Source organism: Sturnira hondurensis, unplaced genomic scaffold, assembly GCF_014824575.4.
Source record: "Sturnira hondurensis isolate 20B ecotype Veracruz unplaced genomic scaffold, ASM1482457v3 Scaffold0005493, whole genome shotgun sequence".
NCBI lineage: Eukaryota > Metazoa > Chordata > Mammalia > Chiroptera > Phyllostomidae > Sturnira > Sturnira hondurensis.
In genome coordinates, this window is record NW_028078124.1 from 253414 (window position 1) to 273944 (window position 20531).

The following is a 20531-nucleotide window of genomic DNA, read 5'->3' on the forward strand; positions in this document are numbered from 1 at the left end:
GTGCAACTCGTGTGGAACACATGCAGACTTTCTTCCAAAAATTAAAAGTGGAACTGTCTTTTGGTCCAATGATTCCATTGCCAGAATCATACTCTAAGAGGCATGAAACAACAATACAAAAGACCTTATGCACCCCTATGTGCATAGCAGTGTTATTTGAAATACCCAAGTGCTGGAAACAGCCTACTGCCCATAAGTAAATGAGTGGATCAAAAAACTGTGCATCGTTTATACAACAGAATACCATGAAAAGAAAGAAAGTTCAAATTCCTACATTTTATGACAACATGGATAGAACCGACGAGTATTATGCTAAGTGAAATAAGCCAGGCAGTGAAAGGCAGATACCATGTGATCTCACCTACAAAGGGAACCTAATGAACAACACAAATAGAAGAGGAGGCATGGAAACCAGGAATAGACTGGCAGTGACCACAGGGGAAGTGGGAGGGCAATAAGGAAGGCAGGAAGGAAAAGGTCAAGGAGCAAGTAGAAATGACTCATGGACATGCACAACAGGGTGGGGATTGACTGTGGGAGCAATGGGGGTAAACTAAGCCAAGTCAAATAGAGCTCCAATCGCAACCCAGTGACTGAGTTGCCCCACCCTGGTGAACACCTAGGGCTCTGCTCCTCATACATAAGAGGCACAAACAGTACAAAATATGGCTCAAGAAGAACTCAAAGCCCCAGAGCTCATAACTCTAAGTGACAAAGAAATAGCAAACCTCTCAGATGCACAGTTCAAAATTCTGGTGATCAGGATGCTCACAGAACTGGTTAATTTTAGTCACAAATTAGAGGAACATATGAAGGCTAAACTCATTGAAATGAAGAGAAATGCACAGGAAACCAATTGTGATGGAAAGGAAACTGGGACTCAGATCAATGGAGTGGACCAGAAGGAAGAAGGAAACACCCAACCAGAAAAGAATGAAGAAACAAGAATTCAAAAAAATGAGGAGGGGCTTAGGAACCTCCAGGACATCTTTAAACATCCCAACATCCAAATTATAGGGGTACCAGAAGGGGAAAAGAAACAGCCATGAGTAAAAACCTTATTTGAACAAATAATAAAGGAGAACTTCCCCAGTTTGGCAAAGGAAATAAACTTCCAGAAAATCCAGGAAGCTCAGACAATCCCAAAGAAGTAGGACCCAAGAAGGAACACGCCAAAGCACATCATAATTACGTTAGCCAAGATTAAAATGAAGGAGAGAATCCTAGAAGCAGCAAGAGATAAGGGGACAGTCACCTACAAAGGAGTGCCCATCAGACTGTCAGCAGATTTCTCAAAAGAGACTTACAGGCAAGGAAAAGCTGGAAAGAAGTATTCCAAGTCATGAAACCCAAAGACCTACAGCCAAGATTGCTCTATCCAGCAAAGCTTTCATTTAGAATAGAAGGACAGATAAAGTGCTTCTGAGATAAGGTCAAGTTCAAGGAGTTCATCATCACCAGGCCCTTATTATATGAAATGTTAAATTTATAAGAAAATTTAACTTATCTAAGTTAAATTTTATCTAAGAAAAGAAGATGAAAACTATGAACAGTGAAAGGACAGCAAACTCACAGTTATTAACAACCACACCTAAAACAAAAGCAAACCAAGAGGACAGCTAGATCAGGAGTGGAACCATAGAAATGGAGAACATATGGAGGGTTAGCAACAGGGGAGTGGGAGGAGGAGAAGTGGGGAGAAGGCACAGAAAATAAGTAGCATAGACGGTAGGTAGAAAATAGGGGAGAGGGCAAGAATAGTAGGGAAAGTATAGAATCTAAAGAACTTGAGACATATGGTCATAAACTAAAGGGGGGAAATGGTGGGGGAGGGGTTGTGCAGGGTGGAGGGGAATGAAAGGGGGGAATAGAACAACTGTAATGGTATAATCAATAAAATATATTTTTAAAAAAAGAGGTCTGTGTTTCAGATTTTTCTCTGTATCTGCTCTGAAAAGGAAAAAGAAAAAGCCCACTGGCAGGTGACAAAGACCAGGGTTACAGGCGCCTGAAGTCCTCAACCTAGCTGGCTTAGACCCACACCAGATTGCCACAGGGCTTCGGGAAATCTACCACTCGCCTCAAAGAGGCCCTGGCCAGAGATCTAAAATCATTCACTGAAAAGGAGACAGATCCAGTGTTACTGCGTGTGTGTAGATGACCTCCTTTCAGCTGCACCAACCAGAGCCAGGTGCTGGGCGGGGGGTGGGGGGGTGCGGGGGCCTTGCCAGCTTTTAGAACTGCTAACCAAGAAGGGGTACTGGGTGTCCTTAAAGAAGGGGCACAAATTGAAACAGAGTGGGCACACTGCATACTGACTCCAGAGTTTGGGGAAAGTCGAGCGCATGAACTGGACTCTCAAGGAAACTCTAGCTAAGTTCCACCAGGAGACTGGACTACTTTGGAATGAATTGCTGCCTCTGGCACTACTTAGGGTTAGGAATGCTTCTAACCCTTCAGGCTATACCCCATATGAGTTAGTCTTTGGGAGACATCCTTCCTTCCTCAGAATAGATAAAGGGGGACCCCAGGCAGCAGAAACTCCTGTGGTGAAATTGCCTTCTGGGGAGGTGAGGCCCACTATGGCTTATCTCACCCTGCAAGTGGGAGAAGTCTCAAGCACAACTTCACAGCCTCTGTGAGGGAAGGGTTTTGCTCACCTGCTACACCAGGGGCCTTGGGGGCCTCTGGGTCCTCTTTAGCTATGAAGACTAGAGCCAGAGCCTTGGGGCTGACAACACAGGTGGGAAGAACAAGAGTTGGGTTCTGCCATTTGGGGTAAAATGGATGAGCCACGTGAGTGCCCCACCATGGAGGACAGAGCATTCATGGGTGTCACCATCTTGAAACTGGCTAAGGCTTCTTTTTAGATTATGAGCTGTATGCTGCTGCTGTGTGGACAATGCAGCAGTTAGGTTCTCTGTGTAACTGGTTCTGATAGGAATAGCTCTAGTTTTGAAGGTCATGAACTGAGGTCCAAGGCTGACCATCTGGTTTATAGGGTGTTTGCAAGGTCTAAGCTTCAGAAAGGTTAAAATGTCCCTGCAAATCTAGGGACTTTTAGTAGAAGATGCCTAGAGTGCTAGGGACTTTTAGTGCCAGATACTGAGTTTAAGTATAGTCCTTCCCAGTGTGGGAAAGGAACAGGGATTAAAAGTGAATTATAGATAAATCTGGATAGGTAAAAAGGCTAATATTGCAGGAAGTCTGTGGGAAGTTATAGAATAAATGAAAATGTGAAAGTTTTGGGAAGAAATTATGTGGTGTTAGTAATAGAAGGTATAAGGCATGGAGATATATCTTGATGTGTATTAGAAGGAGAAATATTTTCCTTCAAGCTTTGTGTTTTTCTCCCTACCTGATCCCTCCAGAATTTGGCATTCTGAGGGAATGAATGATGACATAAGGTTTCTTTGTATAAAACCAATAAGACCAGTCATTAATAGTGGTTTTGTTAACCAGGACCTTGACTGAAATGTCACACCTGAAGGAGGCATGTATGGGTTCTGGTCGTTACCAAAAAGCTCAAAGGAACTGGGATTGACCTGTGAAGCTAGCAAAAGCCCACCAAAAAAACCTGGTACTTTTGTTGGTTGTGCGGTTCCAGCCAGCCTTTCCAGGGAAGGAACAAAGGTTACTTTCCTGAAAGATGGCTAAAAAGGAACCTGTAGGCACAATGGAGGCTCAAGGATTTGAGTGAAAAGACTGGTACAGGCAAAGCCAGATGGCGGATGTGTGGCTCTGCTTCTGTGCCCCAAGGGGCAGACTGAGAAGTCAGTCTGAAGGTTCCCCGTGTGAGTTCCAGCAAAGCAGACTTAAGGATCATAAGTGATCCAGGCTGCACTTGGTGTGTTTATGCAAACGAACAGTCAAAATCAAAAGTGGGACCAAAAGTAGTCCCTGTAATAACAGTGAGGGTGATATTAAGGAGAAAAACTGTGTTCCAAGGAAAATTACTATGCTCAGTATTGGACATCAGAATAGCACAGCTAACTGTCTTAAAAGTTCATTTTTATTTAAGAGTTGAAACCAGGTTTGTGATGTCACTGAAGATGTACTATTTACAGGTGCAAAGGACCTGTCAAATTGCCACTGTTAGATGTCATTGCAGGAAGGACCTTGCAATGGAATGCCATCCCAAAAGACAGTCTCACAGGCGCAGAGACTGGTTTGGGGATTATTGTGTGAATTAACGTATGTGTTCTTCTGTTTTCATAGGGTGTATGCCTATGACCTGCCTATGCCTAAAGGTGTTTAGTTACAATATAGGCCTCACTTAAGGAGCTCATCTGCATCATTGCCAACCCCTGAGACTCAAAGGTTTGATTGAACTAAGTAGTTAGGTTGATAAAGTGTTGGGGTGGTCTGTGGGCTTCACTTTAGAACTGACTTTCCCTTTTCTGTCTTGATAACTTGGACAGAAAGGGCTCAGAAATCTAAAAGCAGGGAAATCCCAATGTATTCCCCTCACCCTGAGTGAAGTATAGTGGGCCACAAGAGTCTGGGATAGGTGTGGCATGCCTTGTACACCTTCCTCCAGATAAGCCATTCTTTACTGAAGTCTCTGCCTTTGTCATTTCATACTTATGATTGAATTGTGCTTCCAATTTCTTGCCTAATCTGTCACCTCCAGAATATGACCTGACCAGAAGGCCAACAGTCTAGTAATGCCAGCCTTTGGACACCAAGCCTGCAACTTCCTGGTGACAGCCAACTGACCAGGACCCTGTAAGGTCCTTCCCCTTGCAGGAAGGACTCCCTCCATGCTCCACCCTCCTTCCCCTTTCAGGGGACCCTGAACCAAGGGTAGGTGGGATGACGTCCATGTCCAGCCAGAAGTAGTTACAAGAAGATGAGACCTACATCTATTGTTTTTTATATGATTCCAGAAGGAGAAAAGAATCTCAGAAACCCTCTGTAATAGTAAATCACAGGAGGAGAAAAATGATGAGGAAAGAAACCTCATTAATGCTCTGAATCCAGGGAAATGGGGGGACCTGTATGCGCCTAGGAGAGAAATTTGCTACTATGTAAATCAGTCAGAGATCATAGCAAAGAAGTCAGACAGAATATATACCGCCGCACCAAAGAAAGAGAAAGCTACAAATAGACAACTGGGGAATAAACTCTCAAGCCTGGCTCCAGTGGTTGCTTCCACCCCTGGGACCCCTAATCATCATTTTCTTAGGCCTGAGTTTTGGCCCCCAGAGTCTAGAGGCCATAGTGACTCACAGGACAACCACCAAGATCCTGTCCCTCCAGAGACATCATTATCAGAAGATACCCCAAGATTTATAGGCCAGCCTTAGAGTGGTGCTAGACCACCTAACAGTGCTATCAAGCATCAAAGGGTGGAATATTGGGGGAAATTGATAGCTATTTTGAGACACAATGCAGCTACAACAGAGCAATTTGGTAGAGCAATTTGTTTTTGCAGCCAAGTTTTTCTTTTCTTTTCTTTTTTTTTTCTTTTTGCAGTCCAGTGAGTTGTTTNAGCTCCTTCTTTCTTTCTGCAGCATAGAATTCTATTGTGTAAATGTATCATAGCTTTTTTTAAAAATATATTTTATTGATTATACCGTTACAGTTGTTCTATTCCCCCCTTTAGTTTATGACCATATGTCTCAAGTTCTTTAGATTCTATACTTTCCCTACTATTCTTGCCCTCTCCCCTATTTTCTACCTACCGTCTATGCTACTTATTTTCTGTGCCTTCTCCCCACTTCTCCTCCTCCCACTCCCCTGTTGCTAACCCTCCATATGTTCTCCATTTCTATGGTTCCACTCCTGATCTAGCTGTCCTCTTGGTTTGCTTTTGTTTTAGGTGTGGTTGTTAATAACTGTGAGTTTGCTGTCCTTTCACTGTTCATAGTTTTCATCTTCTTTTCTTAGATAAAATTTAACTTAGATAAGTTAAATTTTCTTATAAATTTAACATTTCATATAATAAGGGCCTGGTGATGATGAACTCCTTGAACTTGACCTTATCTCAGAAGCACTTTATCTGTCCTTCTATTCTAAATGAAAGCTTTGCTGGATAAAGCAATCTTGGCTGTAGGTCTTTGGATTTCATGACTTGGTATACTTCTTTCCAGATTTTTCTTGCCTGTAAGGTCTCTTTTGAGAAATCTGCTGACAGTCTGATGGGCACTCCTTTGTAGGTGACTGTCCCCTTATCTCTTGCTGCTTCTAGGATTCTCTCCTTCATTTTAATCCTGGCTAACGTAATTATGATGTGCTTTGGCGTGTTCCTTCTTGGGTCCTACTTCTTTGGGACTGTCTGAGCTTCCTGCATTTTCTGGAAGTTTATTTCCTTTGCCAAACTGGGGAAGTTCTCCTTTATTATTTGTTCAAATAAGTTTTTTACTCGTGGCTGTTTCTTTTCCCCTTCTGGTACCCCTATAATTTGGATGTTGGGATGTTTAAAGATGTCCTGGAGGTTCCTAAGCCCCTCCTCATGTTTTTGAATTCTTGTTTCTTCATTCTTTTCTGGTTGGGTGTTTCGTTCTTCCTTCTGGTCCACTCCATTGATCTGAGTCCCAGTTTCCTTTCCATCACAATTGGTTTCCTGTGCATTTCTCTTCATTTCAATGAGTTTAGCCTTCATATGTTCCTCTAATTTGTGACTAAAATTAACCAGTTCTGTGAGCATCCTGATCACCAGTATTTTGAACTGTGCATCTGAGAGGTTTGCTATTTCTTTGTCACTTAGAGTTATGAGCTCTGGGGCTTTGAGTTCTTCTTGAGCCATATTTTGTACTGTTTGTGCCTCTTATGTATGAGGAGCAGAGCCCTAGGTGTTCACCAGGGTGGGGCAACTCAGTCACTGGGTTGCGATTAGTGTTCTATTTGACTTGTGTTAGATTACCCCCATTGCTCCCACAGTCAGTCCCCACCCTGTTGTGCATGTCCATGAGTCATTTCTACTTGCTCCTTGACCTTTTCCTTCCTGCCTTCCTTATTGCCCTCCCACTTCCCCTGTGGTCACTGCCAGTCTATTCCTGGTTTCCATGCCTCCTCTTCTATTTGTGTTGTTCATTAGGTTCCCTTTGTAGGTGAGATCACATGGTATCTGCCTTTCACTGCCTGGCTTATTTCACTTAGCATAATACTCGTCGGTTCTATCCATGTTGTCATAAAATGTAGGAATTTGAACTTTCTTTCTTTTCATGGTATTCTGTTGTATAAGCGATGCACAGTTTTTTGATCCACTCATTTACTTATGGGCAGTAGGCTGTTTCCAGCACTTGGGTATTTCAAATAACACTGCTATGCACATAGGGGTGCATAAGTTCTTTTGTATTGGTGTTTCATGCCTCTTAGAGTATGATTCTGGCAATGGAATCATTTGATCAAAAGACAGTTCCATTTTTAATTTTTGGAAGAAAGTCTGCATGTGTTCCACACGAGTTGCACAAGTCTGTATTCCAGTGCACCAATAGTGCACTAGGGTTCCCTTTTTCACCACATCTTCGCCTGCACTTTCTATTTGTGGATCTGTTAATGATGGCCATTCTGAATGGTGTGAGGAGTTATCTCCTAGTGGTTATAATTTGCATCTCTCTGCTAGGGATGGTTAATATTCTTTCATATGTTTATAGGCCCTCTGTTTTTCTCCTGGGAAAAGTGTCTGTTCAGGTCCTTTGGCCATTTTTTAAATAGGATTGTTTGTCTTCCTGGTGGTGACTCCTGTGAGTTGTTTATATATTTTGGAGATCAAACCCTTCTCTGAGGTGTCAGTGACAAATGTGTGTTCCCATATAGTTGGTTTCCTTCTCATTTTGATGATGTTTTCTTTAGCCATGCGGGGGATTTTTAATTTGATGTAGTCCCATTTGTTTAGTCTTTCCTTTATTTCCCTTGGCTAGAAGGATATATCATCAAAAATATTGCTGCATGAATATGTGAAATTTTTTTTGCTTTTGCTTTCCTCTAGGACTTTAATGATGTTACAGGTTATATTTTCAGTGTTTGGTCCATTTTGAGCTAATTCTGGTCAATGGTTTATGTTAATGTCCTAATTTCATTTTTTTTTTTGCATGTAACATTCCAGTTCTCCCAACTCTATTTGTTGAAGAGGCTATTTTCACTCCATTTTATGCTCCTGCCCCTTTTGTCAAATATTGTTGACCAGAGAGACATAGGTTGATTTGTGGGCTCTTTCTTACGTTTCATTGATTTACGTATCTGTTCTTATGCCAATGCAAACTTGTTTTCTTACAGTGGCCTTGTAATATAGTCTGATGTGAGGTATTGTGATCCCTCCTACTTTGTTCCTCATTCTTAAGATTGCTGAGACTCTTTGGGGTTGTTTTTGGTTCCATACATATTTTTTAAATATTAATTGTACATCTGTGAAACATGCCATTGGTATGTTCATGAAGATTGCATTGAGTCTATGGCTTGCTTTAGGTAGTATGGACATTTTAATGATGTTAATTCTTCCAATCCATGAACACCACATGTGCTTCCATTTATTTGTATCTTCCTTAATTTCTTTCTTCAGTGTTGTATAGTTTTCTAAGTAAAGGTCCTTTACCTCCTTGGTTCAGGTTATTCCTACATACTTGAACTTTGTTTTTCTTGTGGCCATAGTAAAAGGAATTTTTTTTCTAGTTTCTGTTTCTGATATTTCATTGTTGGTTGGCAAAAATGCTTTTAATCTGAATATCAATTTTGCATCCTGCTATTTTGAAAATTGACTGATTAGGTCAAGTACTTTTTGGTGGATCCTATAGGATTTTCTATGTACACTATCATGTTATCTGCAAACAGTGACATGTTTACTTTCTCCTTTCAAATTTAGATTTCTGTTATTTCTTTTTGTTGTCTGATTGCTGCGTCCTGAACTTGTGATACTATGTTGAATAAAAGTGGTGGAAGTGGACACTTTGTCTTGTTGTTGATCTTAGGAAGAAAGCTTTTATATTTTGCCCATTGAGTGTGGTGTAAGCTATAGATTTCTCATATATGGCCTTTGTTATGTTGAGGTATGCTCCCTCTATTTCCGCTTTGCTGCGTGTTCTTACCATAAATGGGTACTGTACTGTATTAAATGTTTTTTCAGCATGAATTGCTATGATCATGTGATTTTTAGCTTTCATTTTTTTATGTTGAAGTCTTTGTTTGTTCTTTTATTGCCTGTGCTTTTTGGATTTGGGCAATTGACTATTATGTCACACTGCTCTAAAGATTATTGAGGTTTTGTGCATCTCCCCTGAACAAGCACTTTCTATGGAATCTCATCACTCCAAGTGACGTAATGTATTTTATATGCTCCTAGCCCAGAACTTAATCTCTCACCCCATGCCTCTTCCAAAACTGCAGTGTTCGAGATCAGTGTTTACTATTGCAGGTCAATGTGAACAGCAGTGCCAAATGAATCCAACCTCAGGATAGCCATTCAGTGTTCTTGAAGTCACTTCAAGGTCCCCAAATAAAAGAAAATAGTCTTCAATCTCTATGGGTTTCCCAGTAAACAGCACTTTTCAGCAGACAAAGATAATTCACTCCTTTGGGAGGAACCAGTCCTTTGAGGTGCTCACCTTAACAAGCTCCATGGGGGCCACACGCACCGCATCATGAAGCTTAAGCCATTCTCCACAGTGGTACAGAGGCAGTGTTCACCTCAGATCAGCTGCTCAGAATCCAGATACTTGGGAATGTGGAGACTGTGCTGTGACATGCCCTGTAACATCTGATTTTTCTGCCTGTTACATTTTCATGCCAAGATTCTGCTGAGTAGGACCACCCTGACATTTCTCCTGAGTTCTCACTTCTCTGCTATTACCAAAGACACAGTCACTCACACACTCACATATAGTCACAACCAAAGATACCAAGGATGGAGTTGAGAACAAAAGGGCAGGTTTGTTGTCCTCAGTAGGGAAGACATGGAATGTTGGGAAGATGCTTTGTAATTTGTTCCCTGGACTCCACAGGTATGTGTCTGGGAAATGGGTGGGCTTTAGGTAGGCAGAGTGTAAAGCTCTCTGGTCAAGAAGTCTCCTGAGCTCCCCTGGATCTTGCCCTTGTGGTCTGGAAAAAAAGGGCCTGTGTGATTCATGACCCTGGGAACCCACCTCAGGCAGTAGGTGCTTCAGCTTCAAGTTCTCCTCTTCCTGTGCATTCAAACTCACTCTGAGGAAAATATACACAGCACCTTCTTACGAATCAATATATATATACACGAAGCATGTATGTGTGTTGACTGGGACCAAACTCTCAAACTAAATACAGTGTGTTCTCTGACCAGGAACCAAACCCAGGACCTTTCTATTTAAGGGACGATGCTATAACCTAGTGAACCACACCATCCAGGGCAGATTATTGATTTCACTGGGTTCCAATTGTTTACGTGGTGCAGGTAGAGAACTCTAAAGTAGACTGGGAGCCTAGAGCAGGGAAAAGGACCTTGCTGCTTTCCGTCTGCCTCCCTTTCTTGTCAGCCTTGCCCAGCAGCTCTTGGAAGTGGCAGCAGAAGCCTCCCTGCCCAGCCTTAGTTACTCAGCTTGCCAGGGCCAGCCCTGTCATTCCCTGCTGGGGCCACTGTGCCACTGGGGTTCCCCTTCTCCTCATAGGATCAAGTGTGAACCCTCACTCTGACCTTCTGGAATCTAATCACCTAGACTCTGCTCTGTGTCCTTGTACTGTAGAAAGAGCAGCCTCACACATTTCTGATTGTTCATCTGAGAGCTCTGTGTTTCCTGTTGTAGTTTCCCAGTATCCTTGTAACCATTCTGTTGTATGAAAGCCTCTACTCTTGTACTACACCAGTATGCTATCTGTTCACTGTTGAGTTCCCATATTTTCAAAGAGCTAAATTACAGAGGATACATGTTCCAGCCAGGTGTGAGATAAAACTCAGCCAATACTAAAAGATGGGAAAAACCTATGAGCCTCAGCTGCCCTGTGTACCACCTACCCTATTTGCATTGTTAGTAGGTGGGGAAATTGACGTCTTGAGCCATAATGAATGCAAGGTGTGGTCACTGTAATGTGTTAAAGAGTCCCATAAATCATTCTAGAGCTTCTACATGGATGAACATGGACCCCACAGTGAGTGAAGGAACCATCATACCCAGTGTCTTGTGACAGGTGTCCCTGTGGAGAACACCAGATATTAGTCCCTGGAGAACCCCTTTAGCCTGGAAGGGAGCTGATGGCAGTGTTCCTGGTGGGTCTTTATCCATCCCTACACCAAACACTCAGAAGTATATGGAGAGGTGGTGGAGTGGAGCAGAGAACAAATCATGTCTTCTTCTTCCAGCACTTTTCTCCTAAGAGATGCTTATGAGATGGCAACTTCAACAGTAACTCACAGATGTTTTCTCTATATTAGCGTGTTTTTGCTCCACCCAGGCCACATTCAGCTGGTTCTCTTGAGTTTACCTGTAAATCTGTGGTAAGTTTCATAAGTTGTCCAGTCTTTGTCCTTATTCAAATTCACACGGGCTGTGATGAGGAATCACAGTGCAGAACAGAATTGTTATTGTTTGTCAATTGTAGGCATTTACTATGTACAGCCTTAGCTAGTAGGATCATCTCAGTCACCATCTTGTTTAGATATACCTAATATCGATCTTTACCTTGATACATTTAGTATAAAATTCTTTGTTTAAATGATCAGATATATTAGCTGTTTGAGAGAGTTGCTTTCGAGTGTTTCCATTGTCCCATGAAACTCAGTCAGGTTTTCATGACATAATTGACCAGAAAAGGAGTTTGTTACAGAAGAGTGTCCTGAAGGTTTTATTTTTCACAGTGAACTTCCATTTGGTGAGTTATTTGAATGTGAGAATTATCTTTTGAGTCATTTTAACAGACCTGTCACTCCAAGCAGGTTCTCTACACCAGCAGATAGAAATTGTCTTGTATGTCTTCAGCCAAGATGTGCGGATCAACATGGAGTATATTCAGTAAATGTCTGTGGGATTTTATTTTGTGTTTTAGCTACTTCAGCAGAAAGGAGAAATATGAGATGACAGTCACTGGTTCTTCTCATTAAGTTTACTGTTTGCTTCATTATAGGACATTTTAGAAATAGCATTGCTATCCTCTTTCTCCCCAAATGTGGCAACAAACCTGAAACAAAATGGCTAACACTTTTCTGTACATTTAGGGCCAAGGAATCCTATGACTGGAAGAGAACTGAGCATTTTTCTTGCTCGCCTTCTCCCATAACATGGGAATCCAAATCTTCGAGTTAAAGCCCTCACTCACGTAAAGCTTGGTCTTACTAAAACAACCAGCTTTCTTCATGAAGGTGATTCCAACTGTTATGATATTAATTCTTGGACTAAGATAAGACTATCTGCAAGTGTTTCTGCTGTGAATTCTGGTTCTTCCTTTGAAGCAGGGTGAAACTTTTACACTATTGCTTATCAGACCTTGCAAATATTAACTTATGAGAAAATTTGAATGGAGAATTCATATAGGACCACAATTGTGGATTTTTTTGAAATCCTTATTTTAGTGAAATTCAGATGGCTGCTGGAACTGAAGAAGAATATGAAGTCAGAGAGACAAGGAAACAGAAGCAGTGGTTTAATAGTTACAAGTGAAACCTTGGAATTCCCACCCTGGGACAAGTTCTTTCCTAAAGATTGTAAACACCAGAAAGTAAAGATGCATGATGAGTAATGTTTTTATGTTAGAGTTAAGCTGTAAAATATGATAAAGTTTCTCAGGATATGAGTGTATAGTTAGAGCTTAGGCTCTAGCCTTGGCTATTGATCAGTAGTTTTCAATCCCAGGCCATGACCCAATAAGAAATCATACAACCAGCATTTTACTAATGAAATAGAATAGAAAATAGTACAGAAAATAACAAGTACTGTGCACACTTGCACGTAATTATAGTAAAAGTATATGCATGTGCATGTAACTTTGTATGGAATTATATATATACCATATACTTTATTCACACATAGAGACATAGAATATGAATATTCATATAGGGTTAAGTGTGTAATGGGTAATATGTCACCATGAAACAGCATGATGAGAGTAGAACATCTTTGAGTACAAAAGTCAAAAGGGAAAGTTCTCTCCCTTAAATGCAGCTAAAGTTGTGGCAGTCTGCCTGCTAGGCTCTCAACTTAATTCAAGATGATGCTGCCAGTACAAATTAGAAGGCTGACCAATAAGTCATCTTATGAATGAACAAAACTGTGAGATCCCCTAATAAAAGGATCTCCCACAGGTTCCAGGGCCTCCTTCCCACACTTGTGTGTGTGTGTGTGTGTGTGCAGATGCAGGCCCACAGCCCCCTCACCACGGTGGCTGTATGTGCACTGGGAATCGGGATTCCTCTCAGGCAGACCTCTGAAGGAGTTGCGCTGTCTGAGGAAAGGGTCCACTGAAGGTGTCCACTCTGAGTGTCGAGAGCAGGTATGTTAATGTTTTAGGAACTGTGGTGGAACTCTGGAAATGAAGGTAAGATTCACGGAACAGTGTAATCGAACATTGGCATTTAATTTATCTAGGAGAAAAAAATTATCTTTTGTGTCATTTGCCATGTGTAGATAGTACTCACTTAGTAACTGATGAACAAGACAGAAGTGTCACTGAAGATGTTTTCTGAGGGAATAAGCAATGACATACATGACACACACAGATCTACCATGTTAAACTCACGCCATGGACACTCAGACTTGATGAGGTCTCTCCCTTGTTTCTTCCCAGGAAAATGGGTGGCAACCAGACTTTGGTCACAGAGTTCCTCCTAGTGGGCTTCCTGCTCAGTCCAAGGATGCGGGTGCTCCTGTTTGGTGTCTTCTCCCTGTTCTTCACCTTCACCCTGCTGGGCAATGGGGTTATCCTGGGGCTCATATCACTGAACTCCCGACTACACACCCCCATGTACTTCTTCCTCTCCCACCTGGCCACTGTTGACATAGCCTATGCTTGCAACACCGTGCCCCAGATGCTGGTCAACCTCCTGAGGCCAGCCCAACCTATCTCCTTTGCTGGCTGCATGACACAGACGTTTCTATTCTTGATTTTTGCTGCCACCGAATGTCTTCTCCTGGTGGTGATGTCCTACGACAGATACGTTGCCATCTGCCTGCCCCTTCGATATTCTACCATCATGAGCTGGAGAGTCTGCCTCACCCTGGCAGTGACTTCCTGGACTATAGGAGTCCTACCGGCCCTAGTACATTTGATGTTACTCTTACCATCGCCCTTCTGTGGGCCCCAGAAAGTGAATCACTTTTTCTGTGAGCTAGTAGCTGTTCTCAAACTCATCTGTGCAGATACACACCTTAACGAGCTTGTGACTATGGTCGCGGGAGTGTTGATGATGGTCGGACCGCTGTTCACGATTGTGGTTTCCTACGCTCACATTCTACATGCCATCCTGAAGATCCAGTCAGGAGAGGGGCGCTGGAAAGCTTTCTCCACCTGTTCCTCCCATCTATGTGTGGTGGGGCTCTTTTATGGCACAGCCATTATTTTGTATGTTGTGCCCCAACATGGGAACTCCCAGGAGCAAAATAAATACCTCCTCCTGTTTCACAGCCTATTTAATCCCATGCTGAATCCCCTGATCTACAGTCTAAGGAACAGAGACGTCAATGCTGCTCTAAGAAGATGGCTGAAAAGGAGAGACCTTCATGAGAGCCTCACTGATAAAAAATAACTGAATATAGACAGACCCAATGTGTCTCCTTACCTGATATGTGGACAGGAATTCAGAGAGATGCTCTAAGTCTAGGGCATCCTTTTCCTGTTCTTGAACTTCTTCTGTAACTCTCTTCTGAGGAAGTCCATTTTGCTGCCTCTCTACAAAGACGCTGCAGAAGGAAATGAGTTCTTCTTCCACTTCCTTGCTTGGTGCATGCACTTGTAATATGGTCATGAGGGATATTCTGAATAAGATGAAATAAGTTTATATATTTCATAATCAGGATATGTAGAGAAAATTTTACTGAATAAACAAAGGTATTGGCAGAATATGTAAAATAGAGGAGTTGAGACCAATTACATAGCAATTATTGAAATATTTTAAATTTGGCAATGGTCATTTTAAAAAATGGGTCTACATTGAAAATATTTGGTTGTTTTCCTGCATATGTCTATGACAGCGATGTTTTCTGAGGCATCAATAACTTAAATTAGAAAGAGCAGGAGCAGGACTTCAAGAGAATGAAGATTAATGGTGTAACCCTGACAAAACTAACAGCAAAAAGAGAACCCTGAAGGGTGTCAGGTGAAACACACAGACACATTGGAACTTTCTCTGCTGCTGTGTTTCTCTGCCCCTGCAGTGTAGGTGGAGATCTGGGATGGTGGGGACGAGAGGAAGAAGGCAGAATGGACATAGCTGAGACTTCTTGGGAGAATTACTATTTCTCTCATTGGTTTGGTCACTTGACTCCTATGGGAGATGACCAAAGCTGAGCACATTCTCATGAATAAGATCAGACTGTGTAATTGCCGTGATGGCTGTTTGACCAGTGATAGGAGGCTATAAATTATCAGTAATAATTTGCTCTCTAAAGTAAGAGATGTGAGGTGAGTTAAATAACCATTTAGCATGAAACTCCAACACAATTATGAAGTAATAGAGCACAGTTAAAAAGTAGTGGTAAAGGTATATAGAGCCTTTTTCAAAACTTTCCTCAAATTATACACTAAATTAAACCTGAATACTTAAACTGCATCAAAGGGAAATACTCAAGTGTTTCAAAAATTAGCAGCAAAAATGTTTAAAAAAGATGATAAACCATGACACCTCTTCATACCCACTGTCAGGTGTGTTAAATGCCATTGCATTATCCTCATCAAAAGAAATCAAAGTGGGTCCCTGACTGGGTGGCTCAGTTGGTTGGAGCATCATCCCCTACACCAAAACATTGTGTTTTCAGTCCCCAGTCAGTGTGTGTTTGTGAGGGAGGTGATGGATGTTTCTCTCTCTGCTCCTTCCCCTCTCTCTAAAATCAATGAACATATCCTCGGGTAAGGATTTAAAATTTTTTTAAAGAATTAGAATGGTAATTATGCATATCTGAATGAACATGCACCAAATCATTCTTTTAGCACTTTTTGGGTATTGATGGGTGAAATTTATTTTTGTAGAATAATCTTGTTTTGCTGGTAAAATGCAGGAAAGATGAGCAATGAGATAATATTAAAAGTAAAAAAAAGTGAGTTCACCACAACAGTGAAGGGCATTACCACATGGGCATTCCGTCTGGCAGCACAGGGAGTCTAGCTCCAGGTGAGACAGCTGAAGAGGGCTCCAGGAGCACTGTCATGGACAGGGAGTGTTACTGAACTCAAGTGGATGATGAAAGGATGAGGTGGACTCATGACAAGGAGTGAGAATTTCAAGAGTGGCAGTATTGGGGGGGAGGTTTTTACTGGGCAGTCAGTGTGTGCTGGAGAATAGAAAGGTGAGTGATGTAAGACTTAATTGGAAACAGATTATTTTAAGGAAAAAAATAATTTGTCTTCTAGTACATACTACAATATGTTTTCTGCTCACGAGTACATTAAACATACTGCTGTTATTGTGAAGGGCTCCTTCCAACACAGTTTCAGAATTAAGATTCTCTAGAGAACTCAACTAAGACACAATTAGAAAGTTACAATGGGAAGGACTTTGCAATCATCAAACGTTATCAGTGAGAGAGAGATTCATTTTTTGTTTTAGCTGTGGGGTTTAACCCATGACGAAGAAACAAAAATGTGGCTCAGAAATCTGGAGATGTTTGAAATCAAAAGCAAACCATAGAAAATTGAGGGAGAGGTATATCTAAACCTCCAGGTCAAAATTTGTGTGAGCAATGCAGAGTGATTATTTGGCAGTCACATGTTCTCCTTCGAAGGTAACAATTTCTCTGAAATAGTGTCTTAACAGGATTTCTGAGGCCCCTACCACGAGAGATCAAGAAACCACAGATTCACCTCCACAATTAAAGAGAAGGAATTAAAATAGAGCAATTTAAGATTGATAAAATAAATATTGAGGAAAAGTAACTCATGGCTGAATTTTTATTTTCTATGCCAGGATGTGCATACTTTAGACACATCCTGGCCTCACCCAATCCCAAACATGCGTACATACAGACTCACAACTCCCAAATGAACACACACCAATTCCCCTGGGGTACTGAGAGAGCAAAATGCATGGACGTGGGACATGCACTCACTGGTTCACCGCCATAGGAGGGTAGCAAAGCTTTTCAATCTCTCTGGCGAGAGTGTGAGTGGATGTAAATCCCCAGGGTCTGTCCCTGAATCATCCTCTGCATCTGTGGGGAGGGAGGTGGGTTCCAGTGAAGAGAGAAAAAAGGCCTTCACTGGTAAAAGCAAGTCAATCATCAAGTTCTCTCATGAGAGCTGCGTCTTCCCTTCACTTTCGAGGAGTCCCTTTCAGAGAGGAGATTCAATCTTTTTTCTTTCCCTCTCTGTGAGGTTTCCTCTAAGTCCAAGGCCATGTTTGGAGAATGGAACATAGATTATACCACTGTAAGTAATGAATGCTCATTAGCCCTGTGGAAGGGTTTGCAGGTGGAAGATGGGGAAGGGGGTGAATGAAGTGACTGGCTTTAAGTGTAGGTGAAAAAATGCCTTGCATGTGTGGTCGTAAGCCTGTCTCCATAACCAAGGACATGAGGACATCACCAGGGGCTGCTCCCTCTGCCCATAGTGTGGCCCTGATGCCTCTGACCCTCTAGGACCCTCCTCATAGTCCTCATGTGGCTGGCGGCTCCTGACTTGGCTATGACAGTTTCAGAGAGGTGGAATAGGCAAGCCACTTATGTAGAATGTGATCCTGCTACAGAGCTATCAAGACCTTCAGGGCCACTTGACCCAGGTTCCACTGGAACCAGGTGCCACTTCCTGCAATGAACCCCCCACCCCTGCAGTCACAGATAGGTGGTTTACTTGCCCTGACTCTGATCTTTCCTCCCCATCCTGTTTCCTGCTTGTCCCTGCAGATTCATGGGAACACTGTCTCACCAGACAGGCCCCACGCCTCACTTGTCCAGAATCCAACTGACTTACTCTTACAGGTCAAACCCACTGTCTGTCTTCATTAAGATTCTCTGTCTGGTCTTTATTTTAGTGCAGAAATATTAAGCATGTATTCTGTTTCCTTATGGTTATTGGATCCAGAAGTTTCTCTCCAATGTTGGTTGTTAAAATCCCTAATATATCTCTAGGCACTTATTAAGTGCCTTATGTCAGTTAATTCATGTCATTCTCTCAGCTTTCTTAGGTGGTGTGATCTGCTGTTCCCCAGGTTTCTGCAGGTGTCGAAGCGGAGGAGCAGAGAGGCCCAGAGAGTGGTCTGGAGCAGAATTGGGATTTGAATCCAGGCTGCCACCCGCAGATTCCAAGTTTGTTTTTGAAACTATGGCAATTGTTAGGGTCAAAGTAACTGTTGAAGATGGTAAATAATTTCTCAGCATGAAAATCGGACCAATCTGCAGCACCCAACATGACACCCCAGGGCGCTCACTCTGCGTGACACACTTGTTGTTTGTGTCAGTGTTATGTGTCCCAGATATGCCCCCTCACTTTTCATGCAGCAGTTGAGCTCCCTCTCCTCTCTCTCCATCCTTCCCTCTCCCATTGGGATAGTTTGTACAGCAGAACTTCCTTTTGAGTTTTAAATCCTGATTTTCTTCTCCAGTCCAGCAGTGATGTTTCTTTAAAAGATTCCTACATTTCTTTAAATTTTTTGAAAACTTAATTTTAAAAAATAGCATATAAAACATTAATAGAAATGAAATTATAACATTGTGCTTTTTACAGAAAGTAAAAATTAACCAAAAAGGAAAGCAAGATCAATTTGAAAGAATTTCCCATGCTTTCACTGGCTCTCTAATCCCAGTGACTTGGATTCCCCCTTGAATTTTGGTCTTTTTGATACTATTAATAACAACTCATATTTAACAACTAATATCTACCAGGTAATTGGTCTTCATTCCTCACATCTGCCCTTTGAAGCTCAGTCTGTGCATATTTCATTACTGGTATTCCTCACACCTGTCCTTTAGATGCCCGTTGTCACTATTTCATGGGTGAACACATTTCTTAGACTAAGAGACTCCCACTCTTCGTGTCCACCTTGAAGATTCAAGATCTGAATGATGGGCTGATGGACATTGTTAACCAGGCTGCTCTCACCCCTATTCAAGGACCTTGATCTTTGCAATCCCCACTAAATTTCACTCTATAGAAGAACAGAAATGTAGATTCATGAAACTTTCCCCCTTGTTTTGTGCACCGTCAATCTTTCTTCAATATGTGGCTACAGTGGTCACTTATATTTTCATTTCATTACCTGTCTGTTTATTGTATCTGCTCCAGGCTTTTTCTCAGATAAAACATAAAGCAAAAACCAAATACATAAAAAAAAACCAACCAAACAAAACCCACCTGGTTTCTTGACCTGGGAAATTTTAGATGCAACATCATCTAAAACCATTGCTAATGTTTAAAAGGAAAATGAGTTGCTTTCATGTTTTTGTGTGTTTTTTCTACTTCCCTTGTGCTCACAGATGAGCTGATCAACAACTTGTGTGTGTCAGTAGCCGTAATGACAGAGGTCTTCCCTCCTGGCCTTCCTAAAATGCTGTAACACAGTGCCCTTGGCTCCTGTAGAACATGTGGTTTTTCTGTGGCTCACCTCAGATGAATTTTTTTCCACTAAGAATTCTATTTGCCTTCTTATTTGTCCCTGCCATTTACAAATAGTTTTTTCCTAGGTAATTGCTTGTGTCTTTCAAAAACATCTTTCCAAAATGTTTGCAAAACTCTAGGAGCCCCATTGTTTTAATTATGTACTTAGACTAATCAATTCTAATCATTTGGGAAGAGGAAGGTAATGACTTGCATATTTGATTGCTGAAGAACCCACGTGTTATCCTAGCTCACTGCCCAAGGTGCAGTGGGAATGCAGAGAAGCCCATGAGATTGGCCTTTGTCGCACTCCAGGGGGCCATCCCAGGCCCTGCTCTCAGTCCACCTGCCTGTCCCTGTCAAGTTCTTACCCTCGCTTCACCCCTGGAGGTCTTCCATGACTCATTCAAGCACCATCCTTGGAAAGAGAGCTAGTCTTTTCAGGTTTCCAGGTTCTCATTTGCTCTAAAGACATGCAGACAGGACCTTTTCTGAAGACATTGTCTATTTTTTTTAACCATTCCCTTTGTTCCTTACTTTCCATGATGATATGCTTATTCCAGAAGAGACTTAAAAATGTACAACATGTCCGTGCTCCTGGAAGTCTCGGGGAGTAAGAATTCTCTGAGCCCCCAATTCAGCCTCATCTAGGGGGACCCCTGAGCACAATTCTTGGTGGGTCGACAAAGGGCCATGTTCCATCTGGTCCTTAAAATTTGTTGTCCAGAAAGTTAGTCCGTTTTCCAACTTACATGTTTGCTGATTGGAATGTCAACATATAGCCTTTAAGTGCACTCTGCTTGCATTAATTTAAAAATAAATCAATTTATAAGAAGTCAAAAGTATATCTGTCAGCTCCAATAGAATCAGTTCAGGAATATTTGAGCAAC

At 41.9% G+C, this 20531-nt stretch overlaps 1 protein-coding gene across 1 annotated transcript; it reads left to right on the forward strand.

Moving 5' to 3' along the window:
- The first annotated feature begins 13690 nt into the window (after window positions 1–13690).
- LOC118987909 (olfactory receptor 13-like) lies at window positions 13691–14644 on the forward strand. Its single transcript, XM_037047251.1, has one exon. It carries the CDS (start codon window positions 13691–13693, stop codon window positions 14642–14644), a length of 954 nt encoding a protein of 317 aa, XP_036903146.1.
- The last annotated feature ends 5887 nt before the right edge of the window (window positions 14645–20531 follow it).

Coding starts and splice junctions, on each gene's coding strand:
- LOC118987909 (XM_037047251.1), top strand. CDS start 13,691: ATGGGTGGCAACCAGACTTTGGTCACAGAGTTCCTCCTAGTGGGCTTC.